The 26,013-nt window shown below is 33.0% G+C and overlaps 3 protein-coding genes and 1 non-coding gene across 4 annotated transcripts in view; 2 read left to right on the top strand and 2 right to left on the bottom strand.

The window, feature by feature from the left end:
• Positions 1-276: 276 nt before the first annotated feature.
• Positions 277-471, bottom strand: LOC145315365 (small nucleolar RNA U3). Its single transcript, XR_013878072.1, has one exon. It is a non-coding gene; the product is annotated as a small nucleolar RNA U3 (small nucleolar RNA).
• A 10,113-nt stretch (positions 472-10,584) lies between these two features.
• LOC145313171 (protein argonaute-2-like) lies at positions 10,585-20,374 on the bottom strand. Its single transcript, XM_080152456.1, has 10 exons — positions 19,866-20,374; positions 19,477-19,619; positions 17,928-19,306; positions 17,324-17,677; positions 17,038-17,172; positions 16,688-16,825; positions 16,301-16,422; positions 15,897-16,074; positions 14,977-15,784; positions 10,585-14,564 (listed from the first exon to the last, which is right to left on the bottom strand). Exons 1-9 carry the CDS (start codon positions 20,155-20,157, stop codon positions 15,646-15,648), a joined length of 2,880 nt encoding a protein of 959 aa, XP_080008582.1. The 5' UTR covers positions 20,158-20,374; the 3' UTR covers positions 10,585-14,564; positions 14,977-15,645.
• A 1,368-nt stretch (positions 20,375-21,742) lies between these two features.
• The window catches only part of LOC145313174 (uncharacterized), a 5,207-nt gene continuing 936 nt past the window's right edge, over positions 21,743-26,013 (top strand). Inside the window, exons 1-6 of the mRNA XM_080152459.1 lie at positions 21,743-22,412; positions 23,463-23,975; positions 24,170-24,366; positions 24,648-24,759; positions 25,114-25,257; positions 25,847-25,908. Coding sequence (XP_080008585.1) covers positions 23,965-23,975; positions 24,170-24,366; positions 24,648-24,759; positions 25,114-25,257; positions 25,847-25,908 — 526 coding nt within the window. The 5' untranslated portion in view covers positions 21,743-22,412; positions 23,463-23,964. The remainder of the gene's footprint in view (positions 22,413-23,462; positions 23,976-24,169; positions 24,367-24,647; positions 24,760-25,113; positions 25,258-25,846; positions 25,909-26,013) is intronic.
• LOC145313182 (FUN14 domain-containing protein 1-like) lies at positions 22,224-23,615 on the top strand. Its single transcript, XM_080152474.1, has 2 exons — positions 22,224-22,412; positions 23,463-23,615. The coding sequence occupies exons 1-2, from the start codon at positions 22,224-22,226 to the stop codon at positions 23,613-23,615; spliced, it is 342 nt and encodes a 113-aa protein (XP_080008600.1).

Genomic DNA, 26,013 nt, shown 5'->3' with positions numbered 1-26,013 from the left:
GAAGACTTACACCGCCCAAAAACTTAAGAAAAAAAAATTGGAAGAGGAGACTTAAACCCCCCAAAAAATTAAAGAAAAAAAATTGGGGGAAACCTACACCTTTGTGGGTTCAATTCCATTGGGTTCAATCCCGTGCGGGTTCAATCACGTGGTTACCCATAAAATGAGGGAGATGCAGCCGCTATTTTTCTACTAAGTGTAGATCTGGCGAGTGTAAAGATGCCAGTATTAGTAATTTTTAGAGTATGACTAGCATACAACAGAGATGTAAATCTAACCACTCAGCCGATGTCATGGTCCATCTAGGAGATCACAGAGTGTCATCCAAGCAATCATCGATATGTTGAAGGAGTCAACCATCAACGACTTCTCACGCTCAGGACATGGCATCATCATGGCTTAGCTATCTTTAAGTTTCGAAATGAAACAAAGGATATATACTACAGAAATGATTCTGTGAAGTACAATCTTGCATTGCATAGACCTTTTTGGGACATATCATGAAAAGACTATAGATAGGTTGCTGACCAGCTGTAGACCTCCACACACAGCTTGATTCAGTTGCTGTGTCGCCTTAGAAATGCTATCTTCATACTTTTTCAAATAGCTGGTGACATACTTTGTTGATGTAATCTCCGGTTGGAGGTCTTCTATTAAAAAAAAATGAGACACCTAGTGGCCAAATTATCGACTACATAACACACATGTTTGTAGAGAAACTCTGCAGCTGCTCCGTGGCATGTTATGTGTGAGTAATTAAACAAAGAATAACTTTTTTGAATATTTCTATTTAGGAGGGTTGACTTCACATTACTTCATAGGGCGAAGCCCCTAGAGGCTAGGGGCGAAGCTTGAGATGAGAAGTGTGAAAGGAAACCCCTAAAAAAGAGATAGATTTTTATTTTACCTTATTGTACCTAACTGTTAAAGGAATCAGCATGCAAAGTTTTAAATTGATAGGACAATTCTAACCTGTTTAAATTAACGAAAAGAGCTAACTGTAACGGACGGACGGAACGACCCTAATTGTAGAAAAGCTTTGCTTTTAATAAATTATTGCGTCCGTAGCATCTAGTTAATCTTTCTTAATGTAAAAAGGAGCAGCCTTAAACCATCCCATGGCTTAAATCAGGAATAAGATAGCCTAAAACCTTTCCATGACCTTTGTGAAGCTTCCCTAACAGGACAACTGAATCATTTCTGTAGTTTTCGGAATTTTCTGAAAAAAAACCTTACTACTTTATATAATGGGGTTTATACCTTTTAACATCAAAGCTATTAAATTTTAAAAACTCAATTAAACAATTTAAATATTTTTGTGTAAAATTGTAAAATAAAATGCAAATCATTTTCAAGAATTGCTCTGGTTACCTTAATTATTTACTCATTTCAACAAGGGACAAGGGAAGGTTTCTCTGACCAAAAAGTCTATTAAAATCATGTAATCTAATCACAAAACCTTTATGAGTGTGTAATATTATCGATGATTCAACTATTATTAAAAGGGGCTTGTAGTAATTATGTCTGAGTATAAATTCGCTAATCTAAATTCACTAAACCTCATCAAAAGTTTGTAGATTATTAACAGGAATCGGCAGCCGCTCGTAAGCTGCGTGTAAGCTTCAGTGATATCGTCATTTTATTACTATAATATTCAGCTGGATGTATAAAACTGCTCTTTAGCAGACAATCCTTCTTTCTGAAATTTCTTTTTCTGCTCACAAGCAGGTTTAAAAGTGAGGCTGAGGCGCGGCTGCCGAACCCTGATTATTTATGTTATTAGCAGACCGATTTAAAAAAAATAACACAGTAGGGAGATTAAAAAACATTTTTAAATACTTCCTAAAAATAAAATCTTTAAATATTTTTCCTACCCACAAAATTTGTAACTGTTTAAAGACGAAAAACAAAATATTTTGACAAATTTTTACATCGGCTCATTTTCAAACACTTCCTAATTAACCCTTTAGAGCAAGTTAAAGTAAAAGTTTCAAATTGATTCAATAACTTAAAAACATCTTACTTTAAAGCTCAAAAATAAAATCCTTTGCTTATTACTTATTAAAACAAGGATGACAACATCTATAAAAGCGAAGCTCTGAATTGGAAGGAAATCGAACATTAACACTCATAGAGTGACAGAACTGAATAAACTGAACATATGTCAGCAAAATTGTAAGTAAATTTGTTGCAAAACTTATTAAATACATGTTAATGTTTAAGGACATACTAACGTTTTTAAGACTAGTTATAGAGAAGCTTCGCTTATAACACTATACCTTGTTGTAATAGGAATCAGTATTAAAAAAATCAGGTGACTAGAATAATTTGAATATATAAAAATTTGTTGTAAAAAAGTAAAAAATCAGCTTGTTTTAAATAGACGTACAGATTTTCTAGTAATAATTATAGAGTTGCTGCGCTTATCATTTTGTACCTAACTGCTATAGGAATTAGCATGTGAAGTTTGAAATCGAAAGGACAATCCTAACCTTTTTAGATTAACGAAAAAAGCTAACTGTAACAGATGGACGTACGGAGGGACTTACGGACCGACCCTAATTATAGAAAAGCTTCTTTTAAATAGACGTACGGACTTTCTAGTAATGATTATAGAGTTGCTGCGCTTTCAAATTTGTACCTAACTGCTACAGGAATTAGCATATAAAGTTTGAAATCGAAAGGACAATCCTAACCTTTTTAGATTAACGAGAAAAGCTAACTGTAACAGATGGACGTACGGACGGACTTACGGACCGACCCTAATTATAGAAAAGCTTCGCTTTAAAAAAATAAATGACCTAGAAACATAAAGAACTAAATTCTATTTGACGATCAACTTAATTTAAAATAATCATAAAAAACATATATTGGTGCCTTACCACAAAGTTGCCTATCAAGCACTGATACCCCTCCTTATTTGAATTATATCTTTTGGTTTCTTTAATGCTATACCAAGACTCCCTCCCCTTTGGTCGTTTACAATTTGTTTTAAATTAATGGTCGGGAAAGTGGGGATTCTGTGCTCTACAAGGCACTATGGGGGAAATTCCCCATATTTTAAATTCTGTGAAAAGTTTGTAAATGTTAATATTCGGAGAAGATTAGTTGTTTTTAGTATTGCAGTACATAATAAATTATGATTTCAGGGAAGCTTCTAATTTACATTACCCATTTCGCCACTTCCCTCCAACTTGTTTCACAATTAGAGGCAAGTTGTCAAGAAATACCAAATTAAACCACAACATATATTATAAAATTTAGGATTTGGAAAAGAATAGTTATGTAGTTCAGAATTTTATTGATAGGTGTCGTAAAAACTTTTTTTTATGTAAAATTTTTAGATGATATAAATATCTAAACAATCTTAAATATTTTTGAAAATATTACAGCTATCCACTCTTTGGGATTTTCAATAAATTTTATTCACTATTAAACATATAGTTTACGAGTAGTCTATGATTTAGATAAAATATATAAAGTATGTAAAAAGCATTATTCAACTCGTTCATCTCAAAACTGAACATGGAACTAATCTATGACTATCATTTTTGCATGGCTTGTAGTAAAGTGAGCAAAAACTATTAAAATAATGCTTGAGATTCTTATCAAATTCTGCCAAAAGTTGCATAATTTCATCATTTAGTTTTAACTGGAAATCTATGAAATCAGCTCTAAAGCATTGTTTGTCAGAATAGCCTTCCCTTGTCCCTGATTTCAACAGAACTAAAGTGTGTCCAAAAAACATTAGAATACAAGAATGACACTTAAATATGAATTAATAAAAGTTTTTGTATTATAAAAAATAGTTTTCCTTAATAGATCAAAGCATTTGCGTGCGGTATAGGGGTGTCCACAACCCCCTTAAAATCTTGACTTTCCCCTTTTTTACCCCCAATGGTTTCACACGCCCCTGTTAAATAGCTGTGAACGCCACTGCACTGGAACAAAATGCAAAAAATTACTACTTGAGTTATTCAGTCATTCAGTGAGGGAAGCAGTCCAGATTTTACAAAGATGTGTAATGGAGAAAATTTTTTTTTTTAAATTTAATGACATTTTGGACACTCTGTAAGTCCATGCAGTACACTGGATGAACTCAAATTTAGTTTCCGAAAGTGTACCTAGCGTCCGCGTCCTATCTCGAAATTTGCTATTAGCTAAAAAAGCTTCAAACTTCCAAAAAAAAATAAAAAAATATTAAACATTAAAATTTTGAATGTATAATGTATAAATCGCTTTGTTTTCACAAATTTCCGGAGTAGCTGAAAAAAGGATCTGCAATAATTGGGTTATCTGCTGTACACTTTAGGAAACTAGGGCTAGAATAGGAAATCCATTTGGAGTTCATCGTACACTGATATTGCACTGCTAGCTACTGTATATATAAGGTATGCCGTAAGTCCATCTGTCAGAGTAATTTTGTAAAAATACTTTAAACTTAAGAAGGTTCATTAAATAATTGAAACTTTGCATAGATACATGTATATGAGAAGCTTCCTTGTTATGGGAAAACGAATCGGTCTAGCTATTTCGATATAAACAGACACATATACTCAGACATTCTATCTATTTTATATTATAGATTAATCATCATATCTTGAATATTATATTACTTTTTATCCTTGAAATTTTCTTGCTGTATAATACTTTACTGTTTTTTTCGTCAAAATGTTCAATGTTAGTGTTGCGCTACTTATGGACATAATCATCCTTATAAAGCAATTTGCTAAAATAAGTTTATTGATAACAAATGCCCCGGGTTGAATGTACTTTACAAATAGTTTACCTTTCTATCAGAGACCAGGGGTGTGCATGCATTTTAACCTTCTTGTCAAATATGATTAAATTTTTTGTGAAGATTCTCGGTAAGTTTGATATTGGATAAAGTACCTAGTAATGGTTGAGGTTATCTTTTTACTTCAAGTGTAATATAACAATGTAAACGAACTTTTGATTGTCCGACCTTTGTCTGGGAATGTGTATGGTCGTTAGTTTCGTCTATTTGTGGGCCAAGGCATTCCCCCACTCAATTACTATTAATGTCACGATCAATATGCATCCTTTTTAGCATCTCTAGTATGATGTAGTGGGGTCCCGACACCTCCTCAACAGCAAGCAGGTTCACAACCATTTACTGTATAATGCCGTGGGTTTCCTCATTCTTTTACTAATATTGTCACCCGTCGGACAAAGTAACAATATATTTTCTTAGTTTCTTTAAATTTTACCTTCTTACCCCCTGTAGACATAAAAATGAAAAATTATTGCAGATTTTTCAATTTTTCAATTTGTTATAATCCTTAAAACATTTTGTTTTGAAAGAAGTAAGAGTATACCAACCTAAGTGGGGGGGGGGGGGGCGTGCCAATACCTCCTAATTTGAAACATAAGGGAACACTACCTTCCCCTTTCTTTACCATACCCCTCACAATTCCTGTGCATGCGCCACTGAAGCAGGAATATTTTGATTCCTAAGGTGGATTCTTTAAAAAAATTGTCCCACTAATCGCTATAGTGGGGCAAAATTGTTTTCGTGAAAAATCCTCCAAAATCACACAAAAAATCTACAAAAATTAAATAAAATCTTATGTTAATAACCCTTCTAGGATTTTGTTTAATTTTTGTAGATTTTTAATGTGATTTTTGAGAATTTTTCACGAAAACAATTTTGCCCCACTAAGCGATTAGTGTGGCAATTTTTTTTTTAAATCCACCACTAGTATTTGCTTAAAACTTTGTCTTTTTGTCAACCCTTCTGTCTATAAGGCTAGGTGGTCCCCGATTTTGAATTTTTGAACTTTGTGCAGATGATTCTTGTTTCTTTATTCCCTACTAGCGACTAGGGGCGATTTCTCTTGGGAGAGTGGTGGTACCCTCCTCCAAAATATCTATAAACCTTCCCGGGACCTATGAGAAGCTACCCTGTTCAGGAGAACCCGATCGGTTCAGCAGTTAGCGAGATCCTTCGGTACAGACACACAAACATCCTATTACTTTAGTATAAGGATTTTCTGAATTTCCCTTTACTTCCCCTTCTCTTTTCCCGCCCCTACACTAATCTTTTACTGATTTAAAAGAATTCTTTATCTTTTTTCTCCTTCTTTTTCTTTCCTTTTCTCTACCTAATGTTTAGAGACCTATGTCAAACAGCTTTACTACTATTACACGTAATTGTCCTTGTTTTTAAGCTATTAGTTCTATTATAGAGTAGATACGCTGCCATAGATTGTAATTATCAATCAAGTTTAAATAGTTCAGAATGCCTGTGGTAATTCATCACCTTTTAACACAATATTTACACATTTTTAAAAGCGAAGCTTTTCTATAATTAGGGTCGGTCCGTCCGTCCGTCCGAGATAGATAGCTTTTATTCGTTAATTTAGGCATGTTAGAATTGTCCTATCGATTTCAAACTTTGCATGATGATTCCTGTAGTAGTTGGGTCCGATTTAGAAAGCGTAGCAACTCTATAATCATTACCAGAATGTCTTGTCCGTACGTCCATTTTAAACATGTTGATTTTTCTACTTTTTTAACAACAAATTTTCAAGTGTTTTAATTATCCGTTTGATCTGATTTTTGGTATATTGATTCCTGGGACAACAAAGAACAATATTATAAGCGAAGCAACTCTATAATCAAGTCCAAAAATGTAAGTATGTCCATAAACATTAGCCTGTTTTTAAGTAGTTTTTCAACAAATTTACCTACAATTTTGATTCGACATATTTACATTTATGTTCCGATTTTTCAGTTCAGATACTATACAAGTGTTAAGGTCCGTTTGTCCTACCGTTTCAGTGCTTCGCTTTTATGGATGTTGTCATCCTTGTTTATCAAATATTTTGCCCTAATGCTTTGTATCAGTGGCGTGCAGAGGGTTTTGCCAGAGGGGTGCGCGTAGCGAAATTTTTGACACCCCCTATATCCAAGATCGAGGGGGGACGTATTACAGATTTCAACTAGGGGGGTTTATTTTTAGTGTCAGGGGGGTGCAAAACCCCTTTCTGCACGCCTCTGCTTTAAATTGAGGCTTTTTATTAGGCTCGGAGCTATTTAACATACAAAGTGTTTATTGTCATAAAAATTCATTTAATTCTACTTCGAAATAAAAACATGAACTTTGCATTGTGATTATACATATGATGTGATAATTTAGCAATTTTTCTCCCTCTTTATTTGTGATCTTTGGATTTTGAAATCCTTGTTTTTTGTATTAAAGTCTACGCCATCTAAAATGATTGTTGAAAATTGAATATACCAAAATTACCCATTGAAAATTTGAGTATTCATTGAAGTCTATCAAAGTGTAAAGAAATCATCTATTGTAGGATCGTCAAAAAGTTATACAGGGATCTAAAGGGATAAGACAATTGCCTATAAATTGATGTACATCCCCAATGATAATGCACAAAATTACCCCTTCTGTAGATCATAATTGTGGTTAAAACTTTTGAACACTCATCTCAATGAAGCAACCAATCAAATTTCAAAAAAGTCTCCAAAGTTGTTACGCCAACGAAAAGAAAACCTTATTGTAAAACTTTGGGGACTAGTGTAATAAAAAGCACAATGTCTCCACCCTCCCTGGATTGGTACATAGCTTTTAAAAGGGGAGCTTCTATATTTTAACGGTTGATCTGTCCGTCCATAACTGATAGTTTTTATCTTTAAGTTAGGCATGTTAGAAATGTCCTATTGATTTCAATCTTGGCATGATGATTCAACAGTTTAGAAATTGTGTAAGTAATTATGTAAACTTTTGATTCCTTATGAATATTTTTTTTTTGTGGGTTTAAGCTATTGCTACAAATAACAAGGATAACAACATCCATAAGTAGCGAAGCTCAAAATTTGTCATAAAAACAAAACAAAAATTAAACTAAAATAAATCACGAAACCTTTTAAAATTTATAACTTTAAAATCTAGGAATCGAGCTAGCACCCCAACAAATAAGCCATTCTCAATGAAACTTGATATAAGTATGCAGAATATGAATTTATTCAACCCCTGAATATTTCAGCCGTCAATCTTAAATAGGAGTCGAGAAAATCATGAAAACTTAAAAATCTAGGAATCGATCTAGCACCCCAAATAATTGACCTATTTTTGTTAACCAGAAAGAAGTGACGGGTGCGGACATCCCCTTGTTGTAGAGTAGTAGCACTACTTACCTTGCTATAATAATAGCAACGCAGAAATATACGCTAAACGCATCATTAATTCTAGAAAATTTAATACATCAACCATTTTAAAACTAATTTTCTCCAGTAAAATCTGATTTAACTATTTTATTTTTTCCAACAAGTGAAAAAATCATATATAGTAGTTAGAGTAGTAAGATGTTTGTCTGTCAGTTAAGATCTCGCTAAATATTAAACGGATATGACTCTTCTTTAAGGCGAAGCCTCTTACCCTTCCTGTGAAGGTGAAAATTTAAGTTTTAAATTTGAGGTAGTGAAACAATTTTACATTTTTAAATTTAAAGTAGCAAAATATTACATTTGTATATGTTTAATTGAATTGGTACCCAAAGTTTTATTAGTCTCGCATTTTTTGGCTGAAAAACGATGGCTGTTTTTTATCAAATCTTATTGACTAGTACAAACCTTCAGTATCAAACTTTTCTACCTATATTTTTGAGCTCAAATGGGGAAATTTGTTTTTTTAGAATTGTAATTTGGCCCTTTGGGGTATCCATTAATTTATCATCCAATTGTCCTATCCCTAAGATCCCTGATATAATGTTAAAGTTCATAAGGAAAAATAAAAAAATTATGTGTAGAAATTTGTAATATTTTCTCGTATTCATTCGAATCCGGTGGATAGGAACCGGTTCTCATCCATACGAAAAAACTATGTCTAGCATCGTATTATATCCAGCTTTCTACGAATATAAAAATGTACAATCATAAGATTAAAATCAGTTTTTTTAGTCGGTGCCCTCGGCACCTCGTGGCTAAAAAACTGGTTTTAATCTTATAACTGTACATTCTATATCCGCGGAGAGCCGTTTATAATACGAGGCGAGAAATAACTATTCTTTTGTTCAATTGCAATTCAAGCAATCAGATGTGCATACTATGATGTTAACTTTTTTTTTACATTTAGTGGGATTAAGCCAGATCTAAATTAAACATCAATTTACAACTTGACTAATTGTTGTTTATAAACTTTACATTTACTGAATATATAATAAAAATGATATATTCTATTTTGTGTCTGATATTTAAAATGAAAATTATATAGCTAAAGATTTTTTTTATTAAAGTTGTAAGGCTAAAACATATATCATTATTATTTAATAATGATGCCTATATTTTGTTGGGAATCTGACCAAAAAAAATTCTTTTCAACTAGACACAAAAATTTCTTAAGTCTAAGAACATTTAATTCTTTTAACTAGCAGCTGCTTTTCTAGCATTTAGGAGATCTGTATTCTAGGTTGGAAGCAGAAATATAGCATAAAACCATCCTGGGAGTGGGACCTATGTGAAGCTTCACCAAAATTGAGAACTCAATATAGGATCAATAGTGAGGTAGATCTTTACAGACAAACTAATAATCTTGCAACTTTACATAATTAGATGATTCTCTAGTTGATAAGGTACAAATTTCCAATTAGATCTCCAACCACAAATCACAAAGCGCGTCGCACATGACAAGAGACACGTTTTAATTAGAAGCGCATCTACTCTATAATAATTTTCAATTTCATGTTAGTCAGAAGCTTTTATAATGACGGACTATTGCAATAGAAGTTGAATTAGTCTTCTCTATAATTCATTTGTTCAATATTTCTCCTTGGGGACTTGAAATTATGGGGGAAATAGGAAAATATTTATTGTACTCCACCTTCCACATATTTTAATTGGCTGAAACCGTTATTATAAACCAAAACTTTAATAATTGAGGTTTCACCATAAGGAAAAAAGATAAGAGGTTGAATACTCAACTCACCCCTTTTTTATTGTAAAATATTTCGTCTGATAAAAAAACAGATAAGGAGTAAGGGCTTTGTTTCTTGTAGATTTATTCGTTTAACATTAGTCAATTTCACTTTTGAGGTTTCGCTTTCGTACTAAAGATTAATCCCTGTTTGATAAATAACAATTATCAGAGATTTATTACGAGATGATGTTTTGCTTTCCTTTATCTAAATGTCAATGGCAGTAGATAAAAACAAGGACGACAACATCCGTAAAAACAAAACATTTTAACTCAAAATAAACATATTCTCGGTAGTTTTGTTAGACCAGAGAGGGGCCAAAGGGCAAACAAAACTGGTATGAAATTAATAATTGTGAAAATTTGTCTATAATATAATAAGATGCTTTACATGATTTTTCAGTATGGCCGAGAACCGTTTTCTAATCCAGTGGAGATCAATTGGCTCTTAAGCCATACTAAAAAGGCAGTTAAAAACATTAGGAGTTATAGCTATGAAGTTACCCTGTTAAAAATTTCGCGCCTTTGTTGCTTGTAATTTGACAAATGTTATAACGTAACGAGGTTTAGCGTTTTTTTTTATTGTTTAAAGAAAATACTTTTTAAATTAACAATACCTAATAATAAAAAAATTGTATAACTAAATATTTTATTATGAAAAAAAAACAAAGTAATTTACAATGTTTTAAATTTTAAATATGTAAAAGTAATTACCAGAAAAATGCATTTGAACAAAAAATACAAAATATTAATAAGGAGGAAAAAGTGAAAATTTATTTTATCATGCGATGTTTGAGAAAATAATGAATAATTTTACCGGAAAGAAGATTCTTACATAATTAATTTGAAAATATTTACAGATTGCAAAAAAATCTAAATAGGAGAAAAGTATTGGAGCTTATTTTTAAGTTACATTAGGGTAAGGGGGGGGGAAGTTTCGGTAAGGGGCTATTCTCGGTAATTTCGACCTACCTTCATTAAATGACCTTTTTCTCCATGTTCCTTTCAAATGACAGAAAAAAACATAAAAGCAAATTTGTTCCTTATTAAATTGCCTACAAAAAAGTATAAAATGAATTTTTTGTGAGATGAATATTAAGGGTACTTATTGGGTCTCAAAGTCGGACAAAAAATTTTTTTTTTCCAAAAATTTTTTAGTAGGTGTGTAAAGATCGACCTACACAAAAATTGGTAAGACCTAGAGCTGATCTGAAAAACTTTTTGAACTAGAAATTGCCCGCTTTTTCCAAATCCGTTGAGAGCTTTAAAATCGGGTTAATATTTTTTTCAAAAATGACCAAAGTTGGCGCCGGGGGAAAAATCGGTAATTTCAAAAGAAATTAAAATTCAACTTTTAAGGTCATGTTTTCATGTTTTCTTTTGTCAAATCTATTATTCCATATGGACTTTTTAAGAATTAGGCCTAAAAATGAATAGAACAGATAAAAAAAAAAAAAATTAATTTTATTTTTTGAATCAAAATTTTGCGAGGAAAAAATCAAAATTTCTGGTCCTTTGAAAAAAAAATATTTTTGACATAGGAGGAATAGTCCGATCTTTATGAATTTTTTTGTGGTTAATCCCAATCACCTATACTAATTATGATTTATTACGCTTGTTTGCTCGTTTGGCCTTTTTTCATCGATTTTTTTAAGGTTAAAATGTAGTCAAGATTTATTGCAAAGATGACACTTTTGCTTCAAATTCAATTTTTGAGGTCAATTTTTAATAAATTTTCATGTTTTTTGGGCTAAATCTATAGTTCAATGTGAGCTTTTTTAGGATCAGGCCTAAAAAGTAATAAAATACGTTTTTTTCTTACATTAATTTTAAGTTTAAAAAAAAAAAATTTCAAAAAAAAAAATCGAAAATTCGCGTCTTTCAAAAAAATTCATTTTTAACATAGAAGGAATAGTCTGATCATTGTGAAACTTTTTGTGGATAATCCCTATAACCTATACTAATTATGATTATTTATGTTCGACTGGCCGTTTGGCCGTTTTTCATCGATTTTTTTTAGGTTGAAAAAAATTACCGATATTTCCCCCGGTGGTGGGGAAATATCGGTAACTTTTTTGCGGTCAATTTCGGCCAACTTCTAAAAGTCCTAGGATAATGTCCTTTCAGGACCTGATAGTCCTTTCCGTAAGCTTTCTACTGGTCTTGGTTTCATTTGAAAATATTAATATTTACCCCATTTTTTTTCAAAAAAAACCGAAAAAAAACCGAAATTTCCCCCCCCCTTACCCTATAAGGTACAATCAGATGCTTATTTTAATGTTGATTTTTTAAGTACTCAAAATTTAAGAAATTAGAACATTCAATAATATTATTATGTAGAATAAAGGCTTTTTTAGGCTACAAGAATATTTTGGTTGCACAGATTATCTTACAAGATCTTAAAAGTTGTGTTACATGGAACTTTTCTGTCATTGAAAGTACAAGGTTGGACTCCCTGTGCCTGAGAAGAGTCTAGTGGAGCACAACGTGGCGTGGTTGCGTGGGTGTGACGCACAATTTTCCGTTCACCTCCAGCTTCGGTCAGAGCAGCCGAGCGGGCAGTGCCCGCGGTCACACCTGGCGGTCACGAGACACGTGGGTATACCCGTAGACGCCCCGGGGCGTCGTAGGCTTGAGTCCCACTAGACGCGAGGCTTCAAGGGTCAAACTTGTATACAGTTAATTTTGTCTAATTTTATTTTTAAAATGTTAAGAAACACAATTCTTCGCTTAACCCACTTCTCCTTTATAGAGAGTGAGAAAAAGGATGAAATAATGTTCCGCAACATTTTAAAGATAAAAATTAAGTCAAAAAAAGTCATCAAAGTTTTAAGATGTCTAAAGGTCAGTTTCAATAAAAAAAATATAAGGCAAATGTTTTCAGTTTTAGAGCAGTTATCAGTTCCATAAAAATATAATTTGTATCTGTGCTATATTATTCTTTTTTCTACATTATTTTTACCCCCCACCAATTTAAACAATTAAAAAAAACTAATAAAGATGATAGGTAGATACATCTAATCATTTTGATTTTGAAATTTGTTCCCTCTTCAAATACCAAAAAATGGTTGGTCAAACATAAAATTGTGATTTTTCTTTCTTCCATCGTTAAAGGGATATTTTGATAACCTATTAATGTTGCTAAGGTTATCTAAATTTTGGATGGCAAGTTTCTACTAAAATTGGACTATAAGAGTTAACAATATGGTCTCATACTATTATACTAGGCTAAAACACAGGAATAAGAGATAGGATAACTAGAAAAAAAACTTCTAAATTAAAAATGTAACTTTGTTTCATTTACATTCATGTTTAAGGTACATTTTATGAATTATGGTAAAACAGATTATTTTCGCTAGTTGCCTATCCCTTTCATGCCTGCTATAAATGTCTTACAAACTAACAATCAGGATCATAGATATAGCAACTAAAGAAAAACTATTCCACCACATTGGTCATTGTTAAATGTTTGCATCTTTTTGCAACAATTCGATGCAAATTCTGTTGTTTTTTTAAAACGATTTTGTGTGAGTGACGGTACACGGATTAAATCGAAATAGTTCATCTTAAGGTGCTATAACAATGTCCCTAATTAACAAACATAAAAGATAATAAAAAAATAAGGTTTACAACAAAAATAACATAATATAAAGGTCAAAAATAAAGTCAAGTGGCAGGGTTTAATATTTAAAAAAATGTAAAATAAAAAGAAATCAAAATTGCAAATTTATTCATATTGCTTTACAATTTAAGTTTTAATGAGCCACATTTATTCTATGATTTAGAACTTTTTCATTATTTTATACATAATTATATTAATAATAGTAAAGCCATAGAGATATTAATGTAATTAAAGGCTAAATATTACATGAGCAGCAGGCGTGTACAGGAATATGTGTACGATATTAATTGGAGTATGACTAAATAAGTACGCAGCTCTTCAAGTCAAATGCCTCAATGTGCAAGTTATACAACACTAATTACATGCCAATAAATAGCATTTCCTTCAAAAACAGCTGACACAAAGATCTTCAAAAATCCGTCTAATATTTTGCTTTCAGTTGGCGGATTTATCGAAAGTTTTAACTAAACTGTTTTTAAAAAATACTATCATGACATAATACAATAATTTTTATCAATAGAACAATTCGAATTATTTCATAAAACGATTGATTTATTTAAATACACGATTGATTTCTACCATCAATTTTACAGCAGCTATACTTTAGTCAGATTTTTAAGATTTTTGGCCTCAAAGTCTTTATTTCAAGTTCCTAAGAAAATTGAGCGATTAAGGTTAAGATTTTTAATAAATACTGTGATCATTTTTGTGCAAAAAAATAATATTTTAGTGCCATTAAATTTAAAAATCAGCAGACAAAAAAAGTTTTAAAAAATAAATTGTGCTGATAATTATCTTATACTGGAATGTCGAAGAGAAGGTTCCCATTAGTATAGCTGATTAAATACAGACGATAGATAATTGCTGTTTGGATATCTAGATGGCTAGGTATCTTGTATATGCTGCTGTAGACATTTGTTTTGTATTTTTTGTTGTAGGTACTCGGTGTGTAGAATGTGTGTTGCGTGTGTGTGCAGACTTTCATAGACACTGAAATAGAAAATAAGTTAACACATTTTCATGAAAGTAAGATATTCAGGTTAAAATATTAGTATCTAATGATTAAAAAAAAGTAATCTTGTATCACGGAAAGAAAACAAAGTAGCGGGTTTCGTCGTGTTTTCACAGTAACTTTTAATAGGTTATTTTAAGTTAGGTAAATGTTAATGATTGCCCCGAAGGGTTAGGAAATTTGCCCCGCATGGGCTGGAAAATAGGAGAAAAGCTACTGTGAAAATACGACGAAGCCCGATACATCGTTTTCTTTCCATGATCCGTAATCTTATATTATTGACATTTTTTAAAACTAATTTTTTATGTTGTCGAGTGACTATCTTTACGGTTTTTGGATAAAATATTAATTTTCAATGTTTTCAATCATAATATTCTAAACAATTCTTACCTTAAAGAAATTGTAACTATATTATCAGATCAAAGGATTCATTTTCATTCAGTTTCCACAAATTTCTTCAGTTCTAATTGATACCAAGACTTGAGAGTTTGTTTTCTCTATGCGTAGCAGTACTACTAGCTAGCAGTACATTCATATTCAGATTATTATCATATGTTAATACAATAGTAGATATAATACAGTAATACAGACATGTAGGATATTTCAAGTGGCGCATTTTCCATCCATATTTTTTGCAGGTAGAAAAATATCATTTTGTGTAACATCTATAGAACAAGGAGTTTGTTTGTTGAACACATGGTGTAGTTAGTTGACAAGTTTCATTATAATATCTAAATAATAGTTTTGTTTCCAACCGCCAGGAGATTACGGCAAATTCAGGTCATAAAGTTTGACCCATTGTTACATCTAGTGGACTCATTTTATACAAACATTTTTTGTGGAATATTTGTTTGTTTTGATATTGAGCTAATTGTTACTTTCTTTCAATCCACAAGACGTTTCCTTTGTGATGAGAATACATAGTTTGGCATATTACAGATTAATTTCATTTCCTCGATTTAGTTTTATGCAAATACAGTAGTGTACATTAAGTACATGATAAGTGTCTGTCCAGTGGACAAGGTTTGTGTTCATTTCCAAAGTACATAGGTGAAGTACTTAGGCAAAGTACATGACTTTCTTAGTGTCGGCATGGACGGTGATGGCCCTGGCCATAGCAGCGGGTGCTCTGTCGATGGAGTCGCCTGACAAGTGGGAACCTTCCCCGCTGTCGTGCTCCTTCTCAACCAAATGGTACCTAAAAATATTTTAATTAGATTTATAAATTGATACTTTATGCCTTTTTTTTGAACTGAATACAATATTAGTAATCAATGAAAAACTATTCATACATAATAATACTTAATTACCTGGCTCTGAAAGCTACAAGATGAGCATAGTAGGCAGGAGCGGGAATACTAACAGACCGTGTGCACCTCACGTACGTGTGGCACAGCTGGTAGGTCAGCTGTTGCAGCTCGTCAGCCTCGAAGTGGTTGTCATCCCACAGCACGTGGTAGTGGCTGGGACGTGAGGTTCCCTGGATACCTGTAAAATTATAGGTTTCAAGAAAAGTACAGCAAGTTAAATTAATATTAATAGCAAAATAGATTTTATTTTAAACCTGGCGTTAAGAAATTGTTTTGCTTTTAATTGTAATGTTTTCAAGAAAATATTATTTAAAAATAGAAGTGCAGTTGATTCTAAACTATTCATTTTACAGGAAAAAAAGGGACAATCGTTTAATCTTAAAAATCTAAACTAGGACAATTACCTGAATGAGAGCAGAGATAGAAATCAAACTCAGTGGGATGGGTGATACCCACATCAACAGTTGTACCAGCAGGAATGTTGCCGCTCTTACCGCTCTGCTCTTTCTTGTCAGCGCAAAACAATCTAGATAAGAAAAAAAAAGTCAGATTAAATTCTTTTATAAAGAATCAATGATCATAATTGGCTTAATATTTTAATCTTTGCTATTGAAGTGTAGTTAACTAATATTAATCCTTAAATGATATCAAATATCCTACACTCACTTATGTATTCAAAATGAAAATTGGGTTTATTAAGATTAATTCATTTTCCATGGTCTTATCCCTACACCAATAATAATCTTTGTTTATATTAAATAATATTTTTAGAGTAATAAAACTTTGCCTACCTAGTGTGATGACGTTTCTGAACGACAATAAATGTGATACCAGGCTTATAATCTGGCTCCAGCTTGATACAAGCCTCTCTAATAGCGGTCAGCTCATGCTGCAGCACGTGCATAAACTGTCCCTCGCTTACTCCGTCCCTAAAAAAAATCACAAGATGTTAAAAAAGTTCAAATAAAAATTATAGAAAAACGATTAAAAGCCTTCCCATGACACAAAAACATGATATTACATAGCATAAATTAAATACAAAAAAAACTTTTATTTTGTTTGCAGTTTTAACCTAGCAAATTCAATATTCAGTGGTGGAAAAGTTACGCCATAAAACTTAATTAATATCTTCAATATCTACCTGTAAATTATTATCCTATGTGGTTTATATCCACCAGTTGACTTGTAGAACATGACTAAATGTTCCTTAACCATGGCGCACAACTCTTGAATAATCTCTTGTCTATGTTGCTGCACTCGTACAGTAGCGGCGTACCTGTAAAGCAAAAATATACTTACTATTATTTCAGACAAATAATATAAAATTATATTTGAAATTACATCTAACTTCAAATAATATATATATGAAAACAAATGTTTATAATAAATGTTGTTTTTTAAATGAATCAAAATGTTTTGTTTTTTACCTTGAAGGATGAGCATCTTGACTGCCAACGACCGCAGCAATACTTGGCTTCTTGTTATCACCAGCAGGAGGGTGAGTCACATCAGCGCCAAGGAAAATAACTGGCTCATTGAACACTTTGGGACGGATAGAGGGCAACAGGATTGAGTTGACACCACCCAACTTCACGTTGATCTTTAGGCACAAGTTTGACAGGGTTTGTGGGGATGTTTTGTTGACATTCTTTGCCTGAACACACTGGGTAGCCATGCCAAGGACTGTGTCTCCAACCCTCTTGACCTCAGCGTAGACTGGAGTTTTACCAGGTAGCACTACAACAACCAGTTGGAGACGGGGGAATTGAGTCTTCAAATATCTACAATAAAATATAATATGAAATTAAGAGGTAAAAAATACAAGTATTAATTGAGTTGTAGCATGATAACTTAATAAGTCTAAATAATATTAAGCAAGATAGCTTAACAAGTAATAGAAAACTTTACTCATATTCTAGTGAGTTAATTTAAATATACTTTATGTAAGTTTAAATAAATATAACAAAACAAACACTTGTAACATAGAAGCTGTGATACTCAAAATGTATGCATTTTATAAAATGTTTATACCTGAACATAGGTTCAACTTGATCAGGACCAGTAGCATATTTGCAGAAACAGGGCTGACCAATAATAGGCATACCAGCATCATTGGAAATCTTTTGCAGCTCTTGGGTAAACTTTCTTAGTGCATCTTCTTTCACCGTCCTGGAGGGGGCAAAGCAGGCGATAGCCCATTCTCTGATCTCAACACCAGTAAAGAATTGTTTGCCACGCATGTCCCAAACACCAGCAGCAGGCAGTGCCTGCTGCCGGGTGCGTCCGCCATATTGCAGTTTAGGCGGCATCAGGACACGACCACGGACTTCCATCAAGCTGTTGGAAATGTTGAGTCCAAATTCTTGCACATAGGGATCATTGTTGAAGTCTGCTTTGCGCACAAGACTGTTGATTTCACGTTCTCTGTCTGGGGCTGACCTTGCAGTGGCTTTGATCATAGTACTGGTCTGCATATCTGTCAGTTTCTTGATACATCTTTGACCTTGGACTATGTTACAAACCTCGAGTGGCAGATAGGTGTGTTTGTGTTCTTGACCAACTTGCAGACAAGGCAAGTGAGGGAAGCGAAGCTTCATTTTGTATTTATCTAGGAAATATTTAGCAACAGTGCATTCGACTGTCTGACCGTTCTCAAGCTGAAGTGGGAAGCTCTGCATTTGAGCGGGGCGCCGCGTCACATTGCAGACACGATACTTGCGCCGCATAGCACCACAATGTGTGATCTCGATCTTCAGGCCCTTGATCTCCTTGGTAAACTTGACTCGTTGTGAATCTGTCAGGGGTCGTTTTTGCTCGTTGACATCTCTGATATCCAGCACCTCGCACATGAACTCGATGACGGGTTGGGATTTGTAGAAAGCTGTGGCGGACACGTCAATGTTCAGCATCATTTTCCATTGTGATGGACGAACAGACTGATGGAAACCGAACCAGACTTCTCTACCGCCTCCGAGAGGATGATAGTAACCCTCTGGTGATGAAAAGAATGATCTACCAACTGGTGTATAACGCATGCTAGGAAGATGACGCATAACAACGTCAAGTGCTTGGATAGCATCATAGGGAATCTGGCGAGTTCTACCTTCAAGTGCTTCTTCTAGGGAAGACAGAGAAACTTGAGCAGTCCATTTCATAGTAACTCTAAACACACGATCCCTACCCTCTCCAGGCAGTGTAACCTCAAGTTCAATTTGCTCCATACCAATTGCGGTTAAAGGCTCCCTTGTGTACATGTTATTTCTACCGTCAAATACTGGTTTAAGGTTGCCGAAGACACGGCTGTATTTCTGGACCATAGTGTCGATAATGTCTCTGTTGACTTTGCGCGGACATTTGTCAGGTTGGATTGTCACGTGGTAGTGGTGGATATAGCCGCGAGGCATTGATATCTAAAAATATGAAAATCATAATAATTTAAATATAATAAAGTCAATTCAATAAGACTTAATACAAATAGACCAATAGATCAGAAAAGACGCATATTATTTATATTTCTAGGCAAAATTAGGACAAGATGATTAGGACTTGCATTGTTACACAATAAAAAAATGATACTTACTTGGAAATGATTTGCACGAAGCAAGATGGTCCTTCCCTCTCTACCCAGATTTGGTCTGCGAGGACATGTGAAGTGGGGTTGGTCGATGGCCGGCAGCGTTGGGCTGCCGCTGCTGCCAGGTGTTATGTTACCACTTGGTCCACCTAAACAAAATTAAATCATGACAATTTTGCAAACACTTCAGTAATTTATATGTCAGTTAAAAAATAAGACAAATGACCAAACAATGACAGACACACAAACAAAGTTGATAATACCTGTTCTAATAACCGTAACATTGATTTAATGTCTAAACAACGCTAACATTATTTTTCAATATGAAAAATCATGTTTAATAACTTTGCTGCAGCGCTACTTGTGATATATAGATTGTAGCAAAAAAACTATACCTTGTAATGTAGTTTGTCCAGGAGGTGAAATCATTGTTCCCAAAGCAGTGGTTAACGGGTTGACAGCCGCCGAGGGGTTTGTCAGTTGTGTTTGTCCAGGCGCCATATGATTGCCAAGACTAGGCCCACCTATGCTTGGTCCAAGTCCGGTTCCTAGACTCAAACCTCCAGGTAAGCCACCCAAACTGCCGGGATTTACAGTCAGGCCACCCAGAGGATTTTGGGGGAGACCGCCCCCCGGAGGTCCTACAGGGCCCGGCCCTTGTTGGCCAGGTCCTCCCACAGGATACATTTTTGGAGATATTTATACAATTAATATTATTATTTTCCGTGGAAGGAAAATTGTGTTAGACTCAGGACTTGTGTGGAGAAAAAAATGTTTGGGGCAGGGAAAGGCAGGAGAACGGGAGGGCTAGGTGCGTAATTTTCGTGGAATGTTGACTAGCAGTTTTCTATGAATACGTGTATGAATGGTTGGATTCCCGTTTCCCTGTTCATAACAGCATTTGATTCTGAAATAAAAACAAAAATATCAGTTTAATTAAAAAATGTATTATGTTAAAACATAACTATGTACTTAAGGAGGAGGTAGGTTGTGCTAAAATTCCGTAAAGGTGTAAGTTTTAAGGCTTAAAAGCAGTAGAAAAACGACAATTTTCACTAAATATGTGTCTTTCTTATTGAAAAGAACTTTGGACAATTATTTTTTAAGTTAACATTAATTCTATCGTTTTACTACTGTTTTTGAGCCTTAAAACTAACACCTTTGCAGAATTTTAGCACAACCTACCTCCCTAAAAAAGACTAAACTATAAGCATTATTTGCATATATGAGCAATAAATAAATAAATAGAACTTAGCCTAATTTCAAGAAAATAAAGCTAAAATGAAGCTTTGTTTAGAAATGTTTACAAATCAAAACTGTTATGGATATAAAAATTTAAATTTCATGAAATTCTGCTTTTATTTTATGAAACGGAAGTGCCTGAAAACGTGTTTTATAAGAATTCTGAAAATCAAAAATGATACAACGCGAAGAACTTTGTATACATTTAAGTTAGAAATGTCTATAGGGGTGAAAAAGTTATTTGTTTACTTAAAATTTTTAAAAAAATAATCCAACGCAATTTTTCACATTTACGCAGGCAATATAACTTAGTTTATATTTCATCATAATTTTTAACAAAATAGACCGATAATTTCATGAACATTGTGCAATAAAACTGTTAATATCACTTTATAAACCTGTATTTCACCATAAAAATAACGAAATTTACACCAAAACATGATAAAATGTTGTTTTTATTTATTTTTATATTCTTATTGCCATGTTATGGGTCATTCACACTAGTAGTGTGTAGTAAATATGGCGGCCAAGGCTTTGTGTTGCTGGGAACCAGTTCCGCCACAGATAAAATAACTTCATAGAAAACCAAAATTTCCGCATTTTTCAAATTAAATGTTCCCGAATTTTGTATTCAATTTCTAGAATTTTTAACTTAATCGAAAATTTTACTCTTTCAGAAATATTTTTAAAAAAAATTATAATAGTTTGTCCTTGAAAAATTGTCTTTTGGTTGTTCTATATTTTAAAAGTCTTAGACAATTTCTCCTCTCACCTGAAAGACGCAACTTTTAGTTTTTCTAAATATTTTTATTTCCTGTCAACGAATTTTGTATGCTTTTATTAAACTTAGGTTTAGAATTAATATCTTAAATTTTCTTCAGTGAAGGAAAATTGTTTATTTTTAATTACTAAAATTTGCGTCTTCTTTTTATCGCGAAATGTTTATCGCTTTGAAAATGTCGTCGTTTGTAAAAGAATAAATGTCGCCTTTTTAATATCAATTTGTTTATTTTCACTGGGAATTTCTAAGTCATTATAAAGCTAGCTTCCCAAATCATCAATATTTTGTAATTGAATTTTTATGGATAAAACTGTATATCTAGTGTAAAACTTTAATCTGATATTTTTAGAAAAATTTCTTACAGCTATCTATTATGAAAAGTAAAAAATTCCACAAAAAGAGTCTAATTGGAGGTGCAAACAAAAATGGCTGCTGATTGGCTTTTAAACGTAAACTTTAACGCCATTGGTTAATTTGTACATAAACTTGTCTTTCATTGGTCAGAATTCTTAAATATGATTGGTTGAATTATTAATCAGCTTGTTTTAATTTGTAGTTGAGTGAAGATCACCCCCTCAAAGCAAAACCAGTTTTGTTGATGGTTAGTTTTGCATGGCGGCGTGAAAACATCAAAGATTTGGTTATAAATCGTTTATATTTTTTATTTTTGTTTGTTTTTAGTAGTAAAATTAACAAAAGTTTGTTATATTAACAGAATTAGTTAACTGCAATGGCTGATATCGCCGAAGAAGCCGTGAAAGAAGTTATTTTCGGCGGTTTGGCTGGTCTAGCAGCCGGCTACGCTACCAAGAAAACCGGCAGCCAACTGGTCGGTTTAACTTTGGGCGTCGGGTTTGTGGCGTTTAGAGCCGCTATATTTAACGGAGATTATTTGGCTACTTGGTCACCATTGTTAAAGGTAAACACCAATTTTTTTCTTGAGTTAAAACATATAACTTCGTATATGTAAGAAAATAACTGGATGTACGTCCATATCTGCAGTGAAAGATCTCTATAACCGCTACAGGTCCAGGGAAGGCCCCATATTTTACAATTTTGGAGATCGATGGTACCAATTTCTCTACAAAATTAATTGAACATTGACAGATAAACATTATATTTTGATTTGGAGTAGGGAGTACGTAGGAGTCAATTCTTAGATATTTTTTTCTTAATATTCTGTCAATCAGGGATATATGCGTAGTCGGGGCCGTTATTTTCCGAGTTCCTCCCTCCGGCTTCGGGGGTAGCTAAAAAATGATTTAAAAAAAAGAATTTGTTATATATTGATGAAGCTTAATGTTTAAATTTTATAATTTGGAATCCATTTTTTAGGTGTTTCAAGTCCATTTTCTCAAAAAATTAACTTTTAAAACCTTCAAAATAAAAAAAGACTTTTTGTTGTTGTTGATTTTTTCTTGTTTTAAGGTAGGAGCCGGAGCCGCAACAAAAATCAAACAGCTCCGCATCCCTGCTGTCAATAATGAATAACTATTGCATTTTGTTTCACTTACGAATGCGTACTTAAGATTAGTAAGGGGGGGAGGGGGGAAGTTCTGACACTTTCGCGTAAACAGTGATTATAGGCTTTGTCTTTGGACTGAGAGGATAGGTTATTAGGGATAAAATCATTCTTATATGATGAATTTCCCCCAGATTTAAGATTTTTTGGATAGGCCTCCAGGTTCCGGAGCTCCAGGCCTCCAGGTTGTCTCTCTAAAGGTAAAAATGAAAAAAAAATTTTTTTTTTACAGAGTTAGATTTCAGCTTATGAGACAAAATATGTATGTTTTTTCTTCTAATAATTGAATAATAATCAAAAAGAAGTATATTTTGTTTTATAAGTTAACTTCTAACTCTTCAAAAAAAATCTTAGTTTTAATTTTTACCTGTACAGAGACCAAATAGTTTTCAAATCTTATTTTTGCTATGTCACTGAAGCAGTTCTTAATCTATATGTCTATTTCAGGACGATGCCAGTTTTCCCCAGCATATGAAACGTAAAGCCAGAAAAGAGGCATTTAGTACAAATAGAAGAGTTGAAGATTTTACCAAAGAAAATTTCTTAGTTTTTAGCGGATTTTCTGGTGCCTACTTTCTTGGACAATCTATTCAAATGTGAATCTAAAGAAAACACATAGATGAATAAACGCAAGTGATTTTTAGTGATAAAATAATAGAATCATTAGGTGCTGTGTTTTCTTAACTAGTGAATGTGCCAAATCATCAACATTATATATATCTATATTAAAGTTTAATACCTATATCACTTGTTTTTAAAAATTTACATTAAGATAGAATAATTTTAGTCGATTTAGACAATTGCAAACACATATACATAGCAACAAATGAATATATGCATACAGTGTGGTCAAATATAATGTTATAGATAATAAAAATACTTTCAGATCCCAACCCCATTTAACCTCTAAACAGCTTCTAAACCAGCTGTTAAACAAAACAACATCAAAATGAAACAGGAATGGTTTCTAGTTAATCATATTAAACTTGAATTTATGATTTTATACTACTTGTACTTAAAAACGTACTTGGTATCTTCTAAATATTAAAGTTAAAGTTAACAATGCTTTGAATAGCAAATGTATGCAGAGAGAGAAACTGTAATGTTAAATTTTTTAAAAGAATTTTTCTTAACTTAAACCATTGGCTACAGGATAAAATGGATATGAGCTTGGATGACATCATTGCGTCTGGACGCAAGGGAGGTAACCGTGGGGGCGGGGGTGGAGGTGGTGGTGGTAACAGACGTGCTGGAGGCGGTGGTGGAAGAGGGGGTGGAGGCGGCAGGGCAGGCAGAATGGGCGGAGGAGGTGGAAGGGGAGGCGGTGGCGGTGGAAGAAGCAGATCATTGGGTAATGAAACATTTTACTTGTGTGCTTAATTTTAAACAATGTTAAAGAAAATTATTTTGATTAGATGCCAATTAAAGTGATTTATAGATATAAACAATAAAAACAACATTTTCATGTAAAAAACAATACCAAAATCAGTTAATTAAATACTAATTAATTTTAAGATATTTTTTTTATATCAAAGGACATTTAACCCAAACCCAAGATTATGCCATTTATGTAATACGTTATTTCTAATCAAGTAGGTACATTTTTATATTAAAGCAAAGATTTGAATGTAGGAGCTCGGTATGAGGACAGCTACAGACGCGGAAATCCTGAAGGAAAGTGGTCACATGATATGTTTAGAAATGGGGGTGGGGCCGGAGGTGGCTCAGACAGAATGGTTTCAAGGTAAGGGAAATCTATCTAAGAGTAGCTTCTCTGTGCATAATGTGACATTTGTTCATTTTAATTTTTAAATTTTGGTATAAAGTACCTATTATAATATCCTATAGTTTAAATTAGTAAGTTGTTTGGCCCCTAGAGGCCAGGGGCCAAACAACTAGTTTCAATATATTATAATATCCCATTACGTAATGTTTTGATAAAAACTTGTTACTCTAAACTTTTTGAAAGTAGATTGTTGTTACATTTCTCAGTTAAAAATCTTTATGCTGATTAAATGACACTGCATTTAGGCATGATTCAAACTGACTTCATAAAATATTTAGTTTTAATATAATGTTCAACTTCAATCCTTTTCAGAGCATTTAACAGCGCTATTTCCGAGGCTACGGGACCAATCAAGCTCAGCGTGACAAATCTTGATTTTGGTGTGTCAGACGCAGATATTCACGAACTTTTCTCAGAGTTTGGAAGCCTCAAAATTGCACAAATCCATTATGACAGGTTTGACTTTTCTTAGAATCTTTATTTTGATGTTAATAATTTGAAATTTCCTCTCTAATTTAATCATTTAAATGCGGCATTAATGCTTTTCTAGTGAATTATTAGTAATACTTTGGGTTTACTACTAGCAGGTGTTTTTGTGTTGTAAAAAACATTGAAATAATACATGCAATATTATTATATTTATTTCAGTGGCGGCACTAAATGATTTAAAGATCAAGCAGGGGTGTATATTCTGCATGGGATCCCCGGCTCAGGGGGGGGGGGGGGGAAATAAAAAATAAGTGGTTAACTGGTTAGAGGGGAAAAAAATGTAAAAATTAAGAAAACTGAAAACATTTTTTCCATTTCCCCCCCTCCTTAGTGAATAAAAAATAAAAAAATGTGTGTTAGGAGGGATAAAATAAATAAAATATAGAGTCCTTTAAATATTTTTCCATTTCCCCCCCCTCATGGTGAGAAAAAACTAGGGGGGGGGGAAAAAAATAACAAATTTTGTAGCCGGGGAAAAAAAATAAATCTTGTGCAGAATATACACCCCTGAGATCAAGCTCAGTACTCATTATTTAGCTTAAATTATTGCTTATAGATCCGGTAGAAGTTTGGGTACAGCTGATGTTATCTATGACAAAAGATCAGATGCTGTTAAAGGTAAAACATATTTTTGTGACTTGTGACATTTTAAAGCATAGCTACAAGCTAACATTTTAGATTTTTAATAAAATGAAATATAAAAATTAAGATTATTTAATAAGA

This window comes from Acartia tonsa, chromosome 3 (assembly GCF_053477335.1).
Source record: "Acartia tonsa isolate MP-2025a chromosome 3, ASM5347733v1, whole genome shotgun sequence".
In the NCBI taxonomy this organism is placed as follows: Eukaryota; Metazoa; Arthropoda; class Copepoda; order Calanoida; family Acartiidae; genus Acartia; species Acartia tonsa.
This window is presented reverse-complemented; position numbering and strand designations above follow the sequence as displayed.